Raw genomic sequence first — 13,865 nt, forward strand, 5'->3', positions numbered from 1 at the left:
ACTTGTTTCATCATTAGCTGAAAAGATGACAGATCAGTTTCAAAATATCTCATATTGAATTAAATATTTTAAAATTGATCTTTGAGTATTAAATTAATACTATAATGGATGTTTTCTTTTTAGTCTTGGGAGTGCCATAGTACCTTGGTATCAGGTAATAAATCCTATATATTGTTTATAGAAAGAAGAATAGGAGTAAGGATGATAAATTATATGTACAGTTTCTTATTTTTCAAAGTAGATATTTCACTTTTAATTAGTTTTTCTGTCTAAATACTGTGCATGTTGTTGGCTAAGTTTATAATAATAATTTATATTGTATTTAAAAAGTACACAGCACAAAAATAAAGGAATTATCAATTGAATTTGAATAATTAAAATACAAAGTAGAAACATTAAAACCTAGGCAGCTCTACATCTAAGGGAATAATGAAATACCAAACAGGTAACCATTATACAGTGAAAAGGATAGATATACTAGACCCTATAAAACAGTGACAATATTATCATCATTATCAGCCTGAATCATTCATTGAAGATTGTGGACTGTAATCTACCATGCTGGTCTAATATGGATTGGAAGATAGATGTTTTTCAATGTCCTAGTCTAGAGATAAGAGAGAGTGAGTAGCCCGAGGTCACCTACCCAGCTTCTGCGCCTAAAGGAGGACTAGAACCTGGTTTCCGCTGCTTCTAATCCAGCCCCTTAACCACTATATCACGCTAGATCTCATTAACAATATATAACCAATTAAATCAAGTAAAATTGAAAAATACACAACATAAATGCCAGAGAGGCCAGTCATTGAGCTACAAGTTACAAATCAGAGGAGTATCACTTTTCCTCAGAATCAAACAAAAAAGTTTTAAGCCCTGATTTAAAGACTAAAGAATTGTCTGTCTTCCAAAGAATTCTCTGCAGCCAGCCCTTCCCTTCTTTTGGTCCTCCTCAGGTGTCTAATGGACCCCATTGAGTTTCAGAGGGAACTTGGACTTTCCCTGAAGTTCTTAAGCACAGTTCAACCAGGCCCTTGTCACCACCTAGAATGAAGGGGCAGCCATGGCCTTGAATTGGAACCAGTTGCACCTGCTGGAGAAAGCAAGTATTGAATCTAACTGAGCATGGATAAGAGGCTTTTAAAGGATGACCTTGTGGTGATAAAAGTGGCAAAATGTAACTATTTTTCCACTGTCATGGTGTCCATAGACTGTCCAGCAGTCTTGTTTAGAGTAATTCCAGCCTTCAATTTTTAGGCTTACAGCTCCAGAAGGACCTGGAGGAAATGGATCACGTGGGTTTCAGGCTGGGATATAGTACTAAGATGGTATTGATTATACTTAAAAGTGACCTTTGGCAGGACCAGGATGGAGATAATGCATCCATCCTAGTCCTCTATATTTTCTTGGCAGCTTCAATATCATATATAGAAACATGAGAAGCAGAAAAAAAATCAGAACTGGAAAACAATTTTCCTTATTTTATTTAGGCATAACAATCTTGAAGTGCGACCAAAAGGTCTATCTGCATTGGTGAAAAGGGGTGTTCCAGAGGCTTTGAGAGCTGAGGTGTGGCAATTACTAGCAGGATGCCATGATAATCAGGCAATGTTGGATAAATACAGAATTCTTATCACAAAGGTCAGTGTCTATTTTCTTTGATACAATGTGGCTATATATTTTAAAGCAATAATTTTGTTTTTCAAATAAAGTAAGTTAAAATTATAGTGGGCATACTTTGCTATCTGCTAGGGCATTTCAATGAGGAATGGATCTTGTTTGAATATACGTTTGAAGTGTTCTACATCTGATGAAGTGAGTTGCAACTCACTAAAGCTGTAATAGTATGTGGGAATGACTTTGGGAGACAGGGCAAAGAGATGCAGATGCAGGGAATGGTCAGATAAAAGGTAGCTGACCCTCCTTAGTTTTTGGGGTGTAAAGGGGATGGGGGGAGAGAACTACTTTCAGACTTGCAAGATTCTGTTAATGTAGCTTTACGGTAAACTAGAATTAGCTCATCTGGTCATGTTTCCTGTCTGGTCTACCTCGTAATGCTGACATGAGTCTTGCAAATCTCCTACTCTCTTCCAAAGAGAGTAATTTTAGGAATGGGCTCTGATCCCCAGGGGACACTGCTATCTGCCAAGCATCTAACAGTAGTGTTGTTGCAACGCCAACAGCAGGTAGATGCACAGATGACCAACTTGCAGAATGCCATGATACAACTAACACAACAGCTGGGGCAGAATTTGCCTTAACCCACACCAGCACAACAACTTGCGGCTCAGCCAATGTTCCTGCGTTCCCATGGGAGCTTGCCAGAGAAGTTCAGAGGGAATTAGGGTCAATTCTGGATATTCAAAGCTTAATGTGAAATGTTTATGGCAGGCAGGCCAGTGGAGTTTCCTGCTGATCACACCAAAGTGACTTTTGTGCTAAGTTTGCTAAAGGAAGCAGCAGCTAGAACTAGCAAAGGCCATGTACAAAAAAGCAGCAGATGCACATAGACAAGAGGGAGCTAAAATTGCAAAAGGGGATTTGGTATGGCTTTCTACAAAACTTTTTACTTCCACAAGGACTTCTAAGAAACTTGACTCAAAGTTTATTGGCTCCTTCTCAGTGATTAAACAAATAAACCCAGTAGCATTCCAGTTGCAATTGTCAGCATTAATGAAGGTTCACTCTGTATTCCATTGGTGTTTGCTAGTGAAAGAGGCCATCTCTTGCACTGTGTGCTCACAGGCAACACCCCCCCTCTCATATTGGTAAATGGTGAGGAAGAGTACAAGGTGGAGGCAATGCTAGATTCTAGATGCAGAGGGAAGCGGATTGAATACCTGATCCACTGGAAAGGCTACCCAGAGTTGGAGAGGTCATGGGAGGTAGCAACAGACGTGCATGCGCTGCAATTGGTGTACCACTTGCACGACCAATACCCTAACAAGTCCCATCCTTGGCAGCTACCGGCCTTGCAGGAGTTTGGCACTGACCAAAATGGACTAGAGGTGTTCTTCTATGGGGTGCAGGGAGCCTTGGGGATAACAAGTAAGCGGCAGGGAAAGTGACCCAGCTCCTTCCACATCAGGGATACATGACATGGGGAGGAGCAACAGCTTCCCAGTTGGGGGGCGGCAGTCACCTCTACAGGCACATCTGAGTTGCAGGATGCCTTGTGTGATCTGCAGGAGTTACCAGCAGAAGAGGGGAGCGACATAGCTGCACTTCATTCTCACAGCCTGCAATCAGTTTCCTTTGCGAACTTGGGAGGGGAGGGATAGTTTGAAGGGGAGGGTGATGTAATGGTATGTGGGAATGACTTTGGGAGACAGGGCAATGAGACACAGCTGGTCTACCTTGTAAGGCTGACAAAAGCCTTATGCCTTTTAATAAAATTTGTTGGTTGGAAAAGGTGCTTTCAGATCTTGGGGTACAGAGATTGATTATCCTGAGCAGCTGTTCTAATATGCAATCTCTGATATAATGCAGGATAGCACAGTCCTGCCAGTTAAGGTTCCAATATTGCTCAGGACCATTTTGCTCAAAAGGTTCCCTGTCGCTCACGTTCTGAAACTGTTGACACCTTGTTCCTAGACATTCCTTTTGAAACACCAGTTTTGCCTTTCACCTCCTAACTTTCACCTCCAGCCAGAGCCAGCCTTAAAATTTCATAATGTGAGAACTAGTCCTCACATGGTAACAAGCAAACAACCTGATACCAGACCAATCCATGATCAAAACAAGTGTAATGGGCTGTGACAATAACCTTGAGGAAATGGAGGAAGAGCCGCAGCCAAGGCAATGGTCAGATAAGAAAAATCCGAGCCCAAAGCACGAATGGAATTACAGAAAGCGTCTCAGACTTGAGCCTCCCTTATCCTCTTTAGGATAAAGACAGGGAAGGGGGAGGTACATTCAGAGTTGCAAGATTCTGTTACTGTAACTGTATAATAAAAGTAGTTTTAGTATTCATGATTTTGGCATTCAGGTCTGGTCTACCTCAAAGGGCTAACAAGAGACAGGTAGAAATGAAGGGTGGCTTCTAGTCCATTACACTGAACAAGCAGGAGAGGGGCAAGAATTTGAACCTTCACTTCAGTATAAATAGGGCTTATATTTGATACATAGCAGTTGCTAGAATTCTTTGATAGTGGCTCCATTAGCTTTTCTATACTAAATCTACTTACCTGACTTTTTGTGCCCTTGGAAGTCTGTTCTTTCAGTTTCTTGCCTAGCCATTTGAGAGAAACCTGGAACATGCTGATATCAAAAGCCATCCATTGTACTCTGGAACCCAAGAGCATATAAGACTAGTCCCTGCCTCACTCATTTCCAGGAGGACTAGACTTTTATCACCACAAGTTCTTGGGCCTTGGCCTTGGTCCTAATATCACATGATTACCATCTCAGATTCTATAAGAATGTCCCCTTGTCTCGTCTCGTCTGGTGTCAGAAATGCAGGAACTGGGAGATAAATATTAACCTAAATTTTAAAAAATTAAAAACTTTAATAAAAATATAGATTTATATAATTCTTGCCCAGTGCCGGGCCATGTTGATGGCAAATATATTTTTGACCAGCAAGTCATTCTGTGTGCATGTCAGTCCCAAGGGGCACTGCAAAAGATTGGTAATTGTTTGAATAGCGCCACATTCACAATAAATATCCTTGTCCTCAGGAAGAAACCCCCATTTTTCCATTTAATCTTTAGTTCTACCCAAACCAGTGCGCAGTCTATTTAAACATCTCCAAACTGTCCACTCTTCCTCCGAATCTCCAGGCAGCTCCTGAAGTGGTTCTATCCAATCTTAAAGATGTCTTGCTTGGGATTTCCATCTTTTTAATCGTTCTGTTTGAGGTGTGGTGGCAGTCTTCTCGGTGCAATCTAAAAAGCTCCTCTTTGATTTCAATCTTTTTGTGGGGAGGTACTTGGCCAAATAATGGGTGTGCCAGATCATGTAACACCTTTCCATATGCCACGTCTTGTGCCATGCTCTTTCTAACACCTGGCGAATGTCCCCTACATCCTCCAGAGTCCAGACAAATGTCCTTCTACTACATGATATACAGGTAGTCCTCGACTTATGACCATTCGTTCAGCGATTGTTCACAGTTACAATGGTGGTGAAAAAGGAGAGTTATCACCAGTCCTTGAAGTTGCAGCTGTCCCAGCACCCTTGTGGTCACGTGATTGCAATCTGGGTGCTCGGCAACCCATTCGCACTTACAACTGGTTGCCAAGTGCCCCATGATCATTTGATCACCATTTGCAATCTTTCATGCTGGCTTCCCAGAAAGTCAAAGGGGAAGCTAGCAGGGAAGATTGCAAGTTGCTGGGGTAAGTTTACCCCACCTGTGCACCCTCCCTCAGCCCCTCTGCACTCATGCCGTGCCAGCCACTCGCACGCCCCTGTGCACCCTCCCTGACCTGTGCGGCGCCTCTTGCCTACCCTACCCTCCCTGACCCATGTGGCATTTATTGTGCATCCCCGTGTACCCTCCCTGACCTGCACCACACCCTCCCTGTGCAATAATTAAAACAACAAAGATCCAGACAATACCAAAGCAAGTCTGGAGAATGATCCAGAGATGGGTTAAGTTTTGAAAATACAGTGGAGTAAACTGGAGCCAAATTCTACAGCAGAACAACAAAAAGATCATTTCAGCAACTCGTCTCAATGCTGATATGCAGAAGCAACAATGAACCGATCTGGGGGAGATGGATGGCATATAAATTTAATAAATAAATAATCCCCCACTTAAATTTTTACATTTCTTGGTTGACTTAGTTCACTTGAAGCATGATTCAAGCAGGACAAATTTCTGAGTCCTGAATAACCCTGTAGCACTAAGGAGTTTACCCTTGGGAACTTGCATTTGCTGTTCTATGCATTGCTCTGGTACCACTCTCATGAACTTTGACACTGAGCTGGTTCTTCCAGATAAGATAGCTGTAGCAGGATCAGAAAAAGTAGAAGGTCCTGGTTTTGCCCCTGAATCCCCAGTCAAATTTGAGTCTTTAGGCAAATAGACTTCATCTGGCTCTGAAGCCTTTCTTCTGATGAAGAGATTGTCTTAGGAGGTCCTAACAGAGGAGGAATCTAAAGAGTGAGGTAAGAAAAATACATCCTTTTTCTTCTCCTCTATTCTGAAACTTCACCATATATAGGTAGTCCTTGCCTAATGACTGCAGTTGGGACCGGAATCTCAATTGTTGAGCAAAGTGGTTGTTAAGTGGGACACCCACATGACTGCTTCGCTCAATGACTGCAATTCAGGCACTCCCAGTTGCGATTGTTAAGCGATCTCCTGGATTGTTAAGTGGAAGGAGCGAAAAAGCTGTCTGTCTTTGAGAGTGAAAGGCTGCCTGCTGGATGGTTTCAGCTCTGTGTGGAGCTTAAATCCTCCTGGCAGGCAGCTCTTTCACTCTCAAATGTCCTAAAGCCCGCCAAAGGGTTTGCCCTCCGCTCTATGGACGGAGGGGAAATCCTTCATGGGGCTGGAGGAACAGAGCTCAAATCTTTAGGAGCTCAAATCTTTAGGATTTGAGCTCCATTCCTGCACTGCTTTGAGGAGGGGAGGGGAAACCTCTTGGCAGTGTGCAGGAACGGAGCTCAGACCCTGAAGATTTGAGCTCCATTCCTGCACACCACTGAGAGGAGGGGAGAGGAAACCTCTTCGTGGTGTGCAGGAACATGAAACCTCTCGCCAGTGTGCAGGAACGGAACTCAAATCTTCAGGATTTGAGCTCTGTTCCTGCACACTGCCGAGAGGTTTCCTTCTGTCTCCTTCACTTGCAACCTTCCCTAAATTGACTTTCTAGGGAAGCCAGCAGAGAAGATTGCAAGTGGTGATCACATGATTGTGGGAGACTTGGCAACTGGTTGTAAATGTGAACCAGTTGCCAAGTGCCTGAAATGCAGCCACATGACCATGGGTGGGGGGTACGGTGCGACATTTTACAATGGCCAAAAGTGTTTCATGGGCTGTACAGCACCCTTTCCGAGGCTGTTGTAACTTCAAACTGTCATTAAATGAATGGTCATTAAGCGAGGACTACCTGTAATGTAGGAAAGAAAATGTTTTTTCAAAAACTTCAAGGAATGTGTTTCACTTTTCCTCCTATTCCTTTCTTTGGATTGCATCGAAGAGGCCTCTCTCTGCTGGCCAATCCTGTTTGTAAGAAAAATTGCCTGGAGTATCAGTAAAGGAACACAAAAGATGAATCTAACCAAGCATGGGTACATGTCTGTGTTTGGGCTACACTATGGCAATAAGGGAAGCGAAGTGTCTTCTCCCTTATTGTGCCAGCAGACTGTCACTTAGTGGCCCTATTTAGGATAGCAAAATCAACAACTAGATCCTCTCTCAGCCATTCTGATCAATTTGCACAACGTTTTGCCTACAAAGTTGCTCAGATTTCCCTAAGTCTCAACTCTTCATGGCAATGTCTGATTATACTATCTGGGATTCTTTCTGGCCTGTGAACACCAAGGAATTGGACTAGTATGACCATCATCATTTCTGAACCTTGTCCCATGCCCTTTCTTCAAGGGCCTGATGTGTGTGTGTAACTGACTGGATCCAGGAGACTGTCAGTGCTTGTCTTTGGGAGGGGGGTTTGCCAGCAGCCTTAAAAGATGCAGTGTTGTGTCCTCCTTCTGAAAAGACTCCCCCTGGACTAGTCATTCTTGACAACTACTGCCTGGTCTCCAGACTTACCTTTTTGGGAAAAGTTATTGAGACGGTGGTAATGGCTCAATTCCAGAGTGTCCTAGATGAAAGAGATTATTTAAACACATTTCAGTCACGTTTAAAACCTGGACATGGGACTGAGATTAGACTGGTTGCTCTAATGGGTGACCTTTGTTGGGACCTGGATGAGGAGTACACACCTCTTGGTTTTGTTAGACCTCTCAGCAGCCTTTTATGGATTGATCATAGTAACCTTAGTATCCTGCTGGAATACTGTAAGGATTGGAGTTTGGGAGCACTGTCTTGCAGTGGTTCCACTCTTTCCTTAGTAGGCAGTTTTAGTCAGTCATATGGGAGGAGAAGCTGCCCTTGTTGGACACTCACTTGTGGAGTCCCTCAGGTGTTGGTCCTCTTTCCCCTACTCTTTAATATTTACATGAATCCGCTGTCATGAGATCATTCAACAGTTCAAGTGCAATATCATCCATATGCTGAAGATACACAGCTTTATATTGCTACCCAGGGCTGGACTGGAGATGCTGTGGAATTCCTTTCCTGGTGTCTGGAGGCTATAAGATTCTGATGGGACAGAACAGGCTGAAGTTAGACTCTAGTAAGAAGTTACTGTTGATACATTGGCTTTCTCTCATGTTCCATTGTTGTCTTTTGACAAGAAAGCATGGGCTCTGAAAGAGCTGGTTTATGACTTTGGGTTACCCCTGGACTCCTGCTGAACCAGGAGACCTTTTCCCAGTTTATTGCACCACTTACAACCTTACCTTGGGTGAGCGGATCTGGCTGCTGAAAAGGGTCCTCATGTACATCATGAGAGTAGACTACTGCAATGTGTTCTATATGGGGCTATTAGGAAGCTACTGTTGGTGCAGAATCCAGCAGTCTGAGTGCTGGCCAGCGCTCAATGTCAGCAACATACTCCACTGAAGTACTTGATTTCACCTGTACTTTACTAGCTCCTGATTGGTTTCCAGGTACAATTCAAAGTGCTGGTTTTAATCTACAATTGATTTGTGAAACTCAGTTTGCACCTGATCTCTTTGGGGGATGGAGGAAGTATGCCTTCTCGATCTTGGTGCTTGTCCTCTAGAATGAGCTTCTGCCTGAAATCTGGGTGGCTCCCTCTTCGATGACATTCTTTTTTAAAAATTTTTAAATTTATTTATTTATTTATTTATGTATCAATACTCAGAAAAACATCGTGTCAGCTGGTTCCCTTCTCAGGTACATAAATCATTCACCCTATTTTAACAACAACAACAACAACAACAACAACAACAACAATAATAATAATAATATGTCAGAGTATTGCTCCTAGCATTAATTTATCTCACATCATGACAGTTCATCTTTTACTTACAATATTTAAAGTATCAAAGTAGTTCCTCGTATAAATCATTAATCCACTCATAACGATAATACTAAGATTAATATAGCCTAGTAGTGCTTCTATAGTTAATAACCCTACCTACTCATCTATCAATATAGATCATTTACCATCTTTTAACCACAATTGTAATAATGCTTAAGCTATCAAGTTGATTCATGTATTACTCATATATAGTAGTCATCTTCTAACTACTAACTTCCACCTCTTTTATCAAGGCATTGATAAAATCTATCCCATATCAAATAATATTCTGTGTCATCTTTATCTTTTATTTTTAAAGTCAATCTGTCCATCTCGGCACAGTTCAATATTTTCTGAATAACACTTTCATCTGTAGGGGTGTCTTCATTTTTCCAATATTGTGCAAATACAATTCTTGCTGCTGTCAATACATGCAATATTAAATATACAATTGCTTTATCATAATTTCCCGGGATTACGCCCAGTAGAAATGTCTCTGGTTTTAAGTCTACATGTTGCTCTATCATTTTTTCTAACCAAGTATGTATATATATCCAAAACATTTTTGCTTTGGTACATGTCCACCACATATGATAATAGGTACCTGGTATTTGCTTACATTTCCAGCACTTGGCGGACATGTCTTTGAACATCTTTGCCAGTCTTCCCGGTGGCAAGTGCCATCTGTAAAACATTTTATATAGATTCTCTTTATATGCCGTGGCCATCGTTAATTTATGGTTTCTCTCCCAGAGGTTTTGCCATTTATCTAAATCAATATTGTAACCAAAGTTTTTGGCCCAGACAATCATTGTTTCTTTCACTTGTTCATCTTCCATTTTAATATTTAACAAATAGCCATATAACTTCTTAATCAGTTTTTATTCTGTAGCCAGTAAGATTTGATCAAATGACGTTAGCTCCTTATAGAAACCCCATTCCTTTGCATCTTTCACATATCTAGATTGTATCTGTGCATACGACCACCATGCTAAGTCTACCCCTTGATTTTGTAGTTCCTGTCTGCTTTTTAATTCCTCTGTCTCATTCAAAATATCCCTGTAAGTTACAATTCTTTCCAAATTAACCAGATTTGGATGTGTTAACGCTTCCATAGTCGATAGCCAAATTGGTGTTTTCCTATAGTTTTTTACCTTTATTTTTTCCCAAGTCCTAAGTAAAGCATTTCTCACGTAGTGTCTTTGGAAGTATCTATGTACAGTGTTTTTCCCATGCCATAGGAAAGCATGCCATCCCAATAGCAAGTCATGTCCCTCCAGCACCAATAATCTTTTGTGCTTCAAAGTTATCCAATCTTTCACCCAAGTTAATACTGCTGCTTGGTAGTACAACTCCCAGTCCGGTAGCCCAAGCCCCCCATTATTTTTAGAATCTTGGAATAGCTTCAATCTTATCCTTGCTTTTTTCCCTTGCCAAATGAATTTTAAAACAATTCTATTTAATTCATCAAAGAAGTTTTTATCTAGCTTTATCGGAACTGTTTGAAACAAAAAAAGCAGTTTTGGTAATATATTCATTTTGATTGAAGCTATTCTTCCTAGCAGTGATAATTGCAGGTTTTTCCATTTCTCCAGATCTGTTTTAATTTGATGCAATAATTTTGTATAGTTGTCCTCTTTAATTGTAGCGCATCTCGCTGTGAGGTACACTCCCAAATACTTCACTTTCTTGGCTATTTGGAGACCCATCTTTTCTGTCAATTTATTTTTCTGCTTTACTGTTAGATTTTTCACTAATATCTTAGTTTTCTCTTTATTTATTTTTAGTCCTGCTATTTCCCCATATTCTTCTATTTTCTCCAGTAGCCCGGGGCTGGATTCTAACGGCTCCTCTAAGATAAATACCAGATCGTCTGCAAAGGCTTGCAGTTTATACTCTTCTTTTTTTATTTCTAGCCCTTTTATTCCAGAATTTTCTCTGATATTTCTATTTAGAACTTCTAACATTAATATAAATAATAAGGGGGACAATGGGCATCCTTGTCTTGTACCCTTCTTTATATAAAAGTGCTCTGTTGCATCTCCATTTACCATCACTTTAGCCACTTGAATACTATATATAGTCTTAATCATATTTATAAATTCATCACCAAAATTCATACACTTTAGTTGCTGTATCATAAATTGCCAATTCACATTATCAAATGCTTTCTGAGCATCTAAAAAAATCAATGCCAATTGTTTTCCCGAATGGATTTCATAAAATTCCAGCGTATCTAAAATTATTCTTACATTGTTTTTAATTTGTCGTTTCGGCAAATATCCATTTTGATCTGGATGTACAAATTCATTCAAGAATCTTTTGAGTCTTTCAGCTATTATTGAGGCAAATATTTTATAATCCTCATTTAATAAAGATATTGGCCTATAGTTCTTTATCTGTGTTGCATCTGAATCTTCTTTTAGAATCAATGTAATATTTGCTTCCTGCCATGTAGTTGGCATTTTGGCTTTGAACATTACCTCATTACATAACTCTAACTTGGCACACATAAAATATCTTGCAGCTGTTTATAAAGTTCTGCTGGAAGTCCATCTGGTCCTGGTGTTTTGTTTTGTCTTTTAATCGCCTCTACAAGTTCTGCCATTGTTATTCTCTCATTTAACATAGTCTTCACTGTTTGGGGTACTTTAGGCAATGCAGCTTTCTCTAAGTATTGTACTATTTTTCCTTCTGACACCATCTCTGTATCATATAATTTCCTGTAGTATTCCTGAATTATTTTCTTTTTAGCCTCCTTTTGATATTGCATTTGTCCTGTCTCATCTTGTAGTTTGCTTATCAACTTGTTTTCTCTCTCCTTTTTCAGCTTGTAAGCTAGCCATCTTCCCGGTTTATTTGCATTCTCAAAGAAGTTTTGTTTTGCCCTTTTAATTTGTTGCGCCAATTCTTCTTTCGCCTTCGATGGCATTCTTAAAGACCTGCCTCTCATCCCAGGCTTTGAGCTAGGATGGATGGAGCTCCTGCTCAGTGTATGATTTCTGTTTTGTGTGTTGACTGGATTTACCATCAGTTTACTGTTTCATGTAGATTGTTATTTTTATATTGTATTGTGAGCCACCCAGAGGCAGTCTGGAGTTGGGTGATACCTAAATTAAATAAATGTCTTGTTTTAGAGTTCTAATGCAATCTGATTCATCTTATCTGATTGGAGAGCAGAGTACATAATGAATCTTAGAAAGAAGTTTAGAATAGCAAAAATAACTTTTTAGAATTCCATAGTGATTTAATCCAAATAACCATTTTATTTACTTATTTAATGCTTTGATGTTTGTAATATTATGTTATGTTTAAGACTTATACAATAATTCTACTCTTCAGAAGATTTTACAAAAAATATCTGTGGGTTTTTGAAAGTTGAGTCATAGTACATTTGAGGTTGGTTGACATTTAGTTCTACTTTTGGTTTCTTTTAACATTACAGTTGCTGTAACAACTTTCCTACCTTCTTTTCTTTCAGTAAGTCAGTTTCTATAACAATAACATTCAGTTTATGAATGTGACTGTCATTCTTGTCTTAGTAATAAAAAAAATTCCTCCCTGTTGGATTTTGTGGGTGTTTAAATATTAAGTCTTCAATTGAACATTGTGGTTACACATACTTAAATTTCACTGAAGTCACTGAGATCCATCCACATAAATCATTTATGACATAATTGTGTCTCAGATCCAAACTGGCATGTGAACATTGATTAATGAATATGTTCAGAAAGGTTATATGACAGAAAGAGAGTTGTTATATACCAAATAAGATGGAATTCTAATTGTTTTGTTGTTTTTGGGGGGGGTGGGGGGTCTTTTTCCAACCAGCCTGGCATGCTGCTCAGTCAGTTCTTCCTGGTTTTCCTTACCATTAAGAACAATTGAACAAGCCAAGAAACCGCATTTATAGTTTGCTTAATATTACATGTGAATTGTCTTATTCCTCTCTGAACAAGTCAGAGCCATAAATAGATAAGGTTTATTCTTTGCTTATGACTCTAACTTGCTCGAGCATGGTAAATCAAAACTAGACAGAATTATGTCATATCAAAATTGGCCCAACACACACATTTTTGCCAAAAAATAAAAAATGGAAGCATAACCAAATTTTCAATGTGAACTGGTTTTTAATAACATGTTTTAATGATGCATATGAATATAGTACAATTGGTAGTAATTTAATAGATTTAGCAACAGGTTTATTAGTAAGCACTTATAACTAAATGCCATACAGGTTAAGAAAAAAAACCTTATAAGCCCATATCAGCAATAAAACATTGTATGAACCAATAAAATAATTTCCTAATACAGTATAGTAATAAATATAAACCATTTCCTAATATCAGCACAACCTAAATATAAATCCATAACAAAGAATGACAAATTTTTTCTGGGTTCATAGAGGTCCTGTGAAAAAAGTGTTTTAAGGCCCTGTCTAAACCCCTAAAATGTGAAATGAGTATTTTAACAGAAGAAAACCTAATTGGCTTTGATTGCACAGTTGAGCATATAAGAACATGAATTATAATCAAGCTATTCAAGTACCTGGATATTCCTGGATGCATGGTCCAGAAGATCAGCAATTTAAATTGATAGTATTCCCAAAGACCCAGCTGATGTGGGGTTAGTGAGAAGAATCAATAGGGATGCATCAGGAGAGAACTAGAGTCACATAGGCCTCACTATTCTGGACATGAACCAGTGGGGAGAGAATAGAGTCTGCCAACAACTGATTTTTATTTTTAAATTGTAGAGTAGATGCTTCTGCTTTTTGGATGCTGTGCAGTTTTATCAACTGATCAA

General features: G+C 39.6%; 1 protein-coding gene across 5 annotated transcripts in view; it reads left to right on the forward strand.

The window, feature by feature from the left end:
- RABGAP1L (RAB GTPase activating protein 1 like) overlaps positions 1-13,865 on the forward strand; it is a 180,420-nt gene that overhangs the window by 39,843 nt on the left and 126,712 nt on the right. For 4 of the 5 annotated variants that reach the window (XM_088154011.1, XM_088154009.1, XM_088154010.1 and 1 more), the window contains exon 12: positions 1,488-1,638. In XM_088154011.1, the coding sequence (XP_088010137.1) occupies positions 1,488-1,638 (151 nt within the window). Of the gene's footprint in view, positions 1-953; positions 1,100-1,487; positions 1,639-13,865 lie in introns of those variants that run through there. The other variant, XM_088154013.1, reaches the window with a different exon arrangement.

This window comes from Python bivittatus, unplaced genomic scaffold (assembly GCF_059951505.1).
Source record: "Python bivittatus isolate LINGU-HERP-01145 unplaced genomic scaffold, Pbiv_v1 ctg000700_np1212, whole genome shotgun sequence".
NCBI lineage: Eukaryota > Metazoa > Chordata > Lepidosauria > Squamata > Pythonidae > Python > Python bivittatus.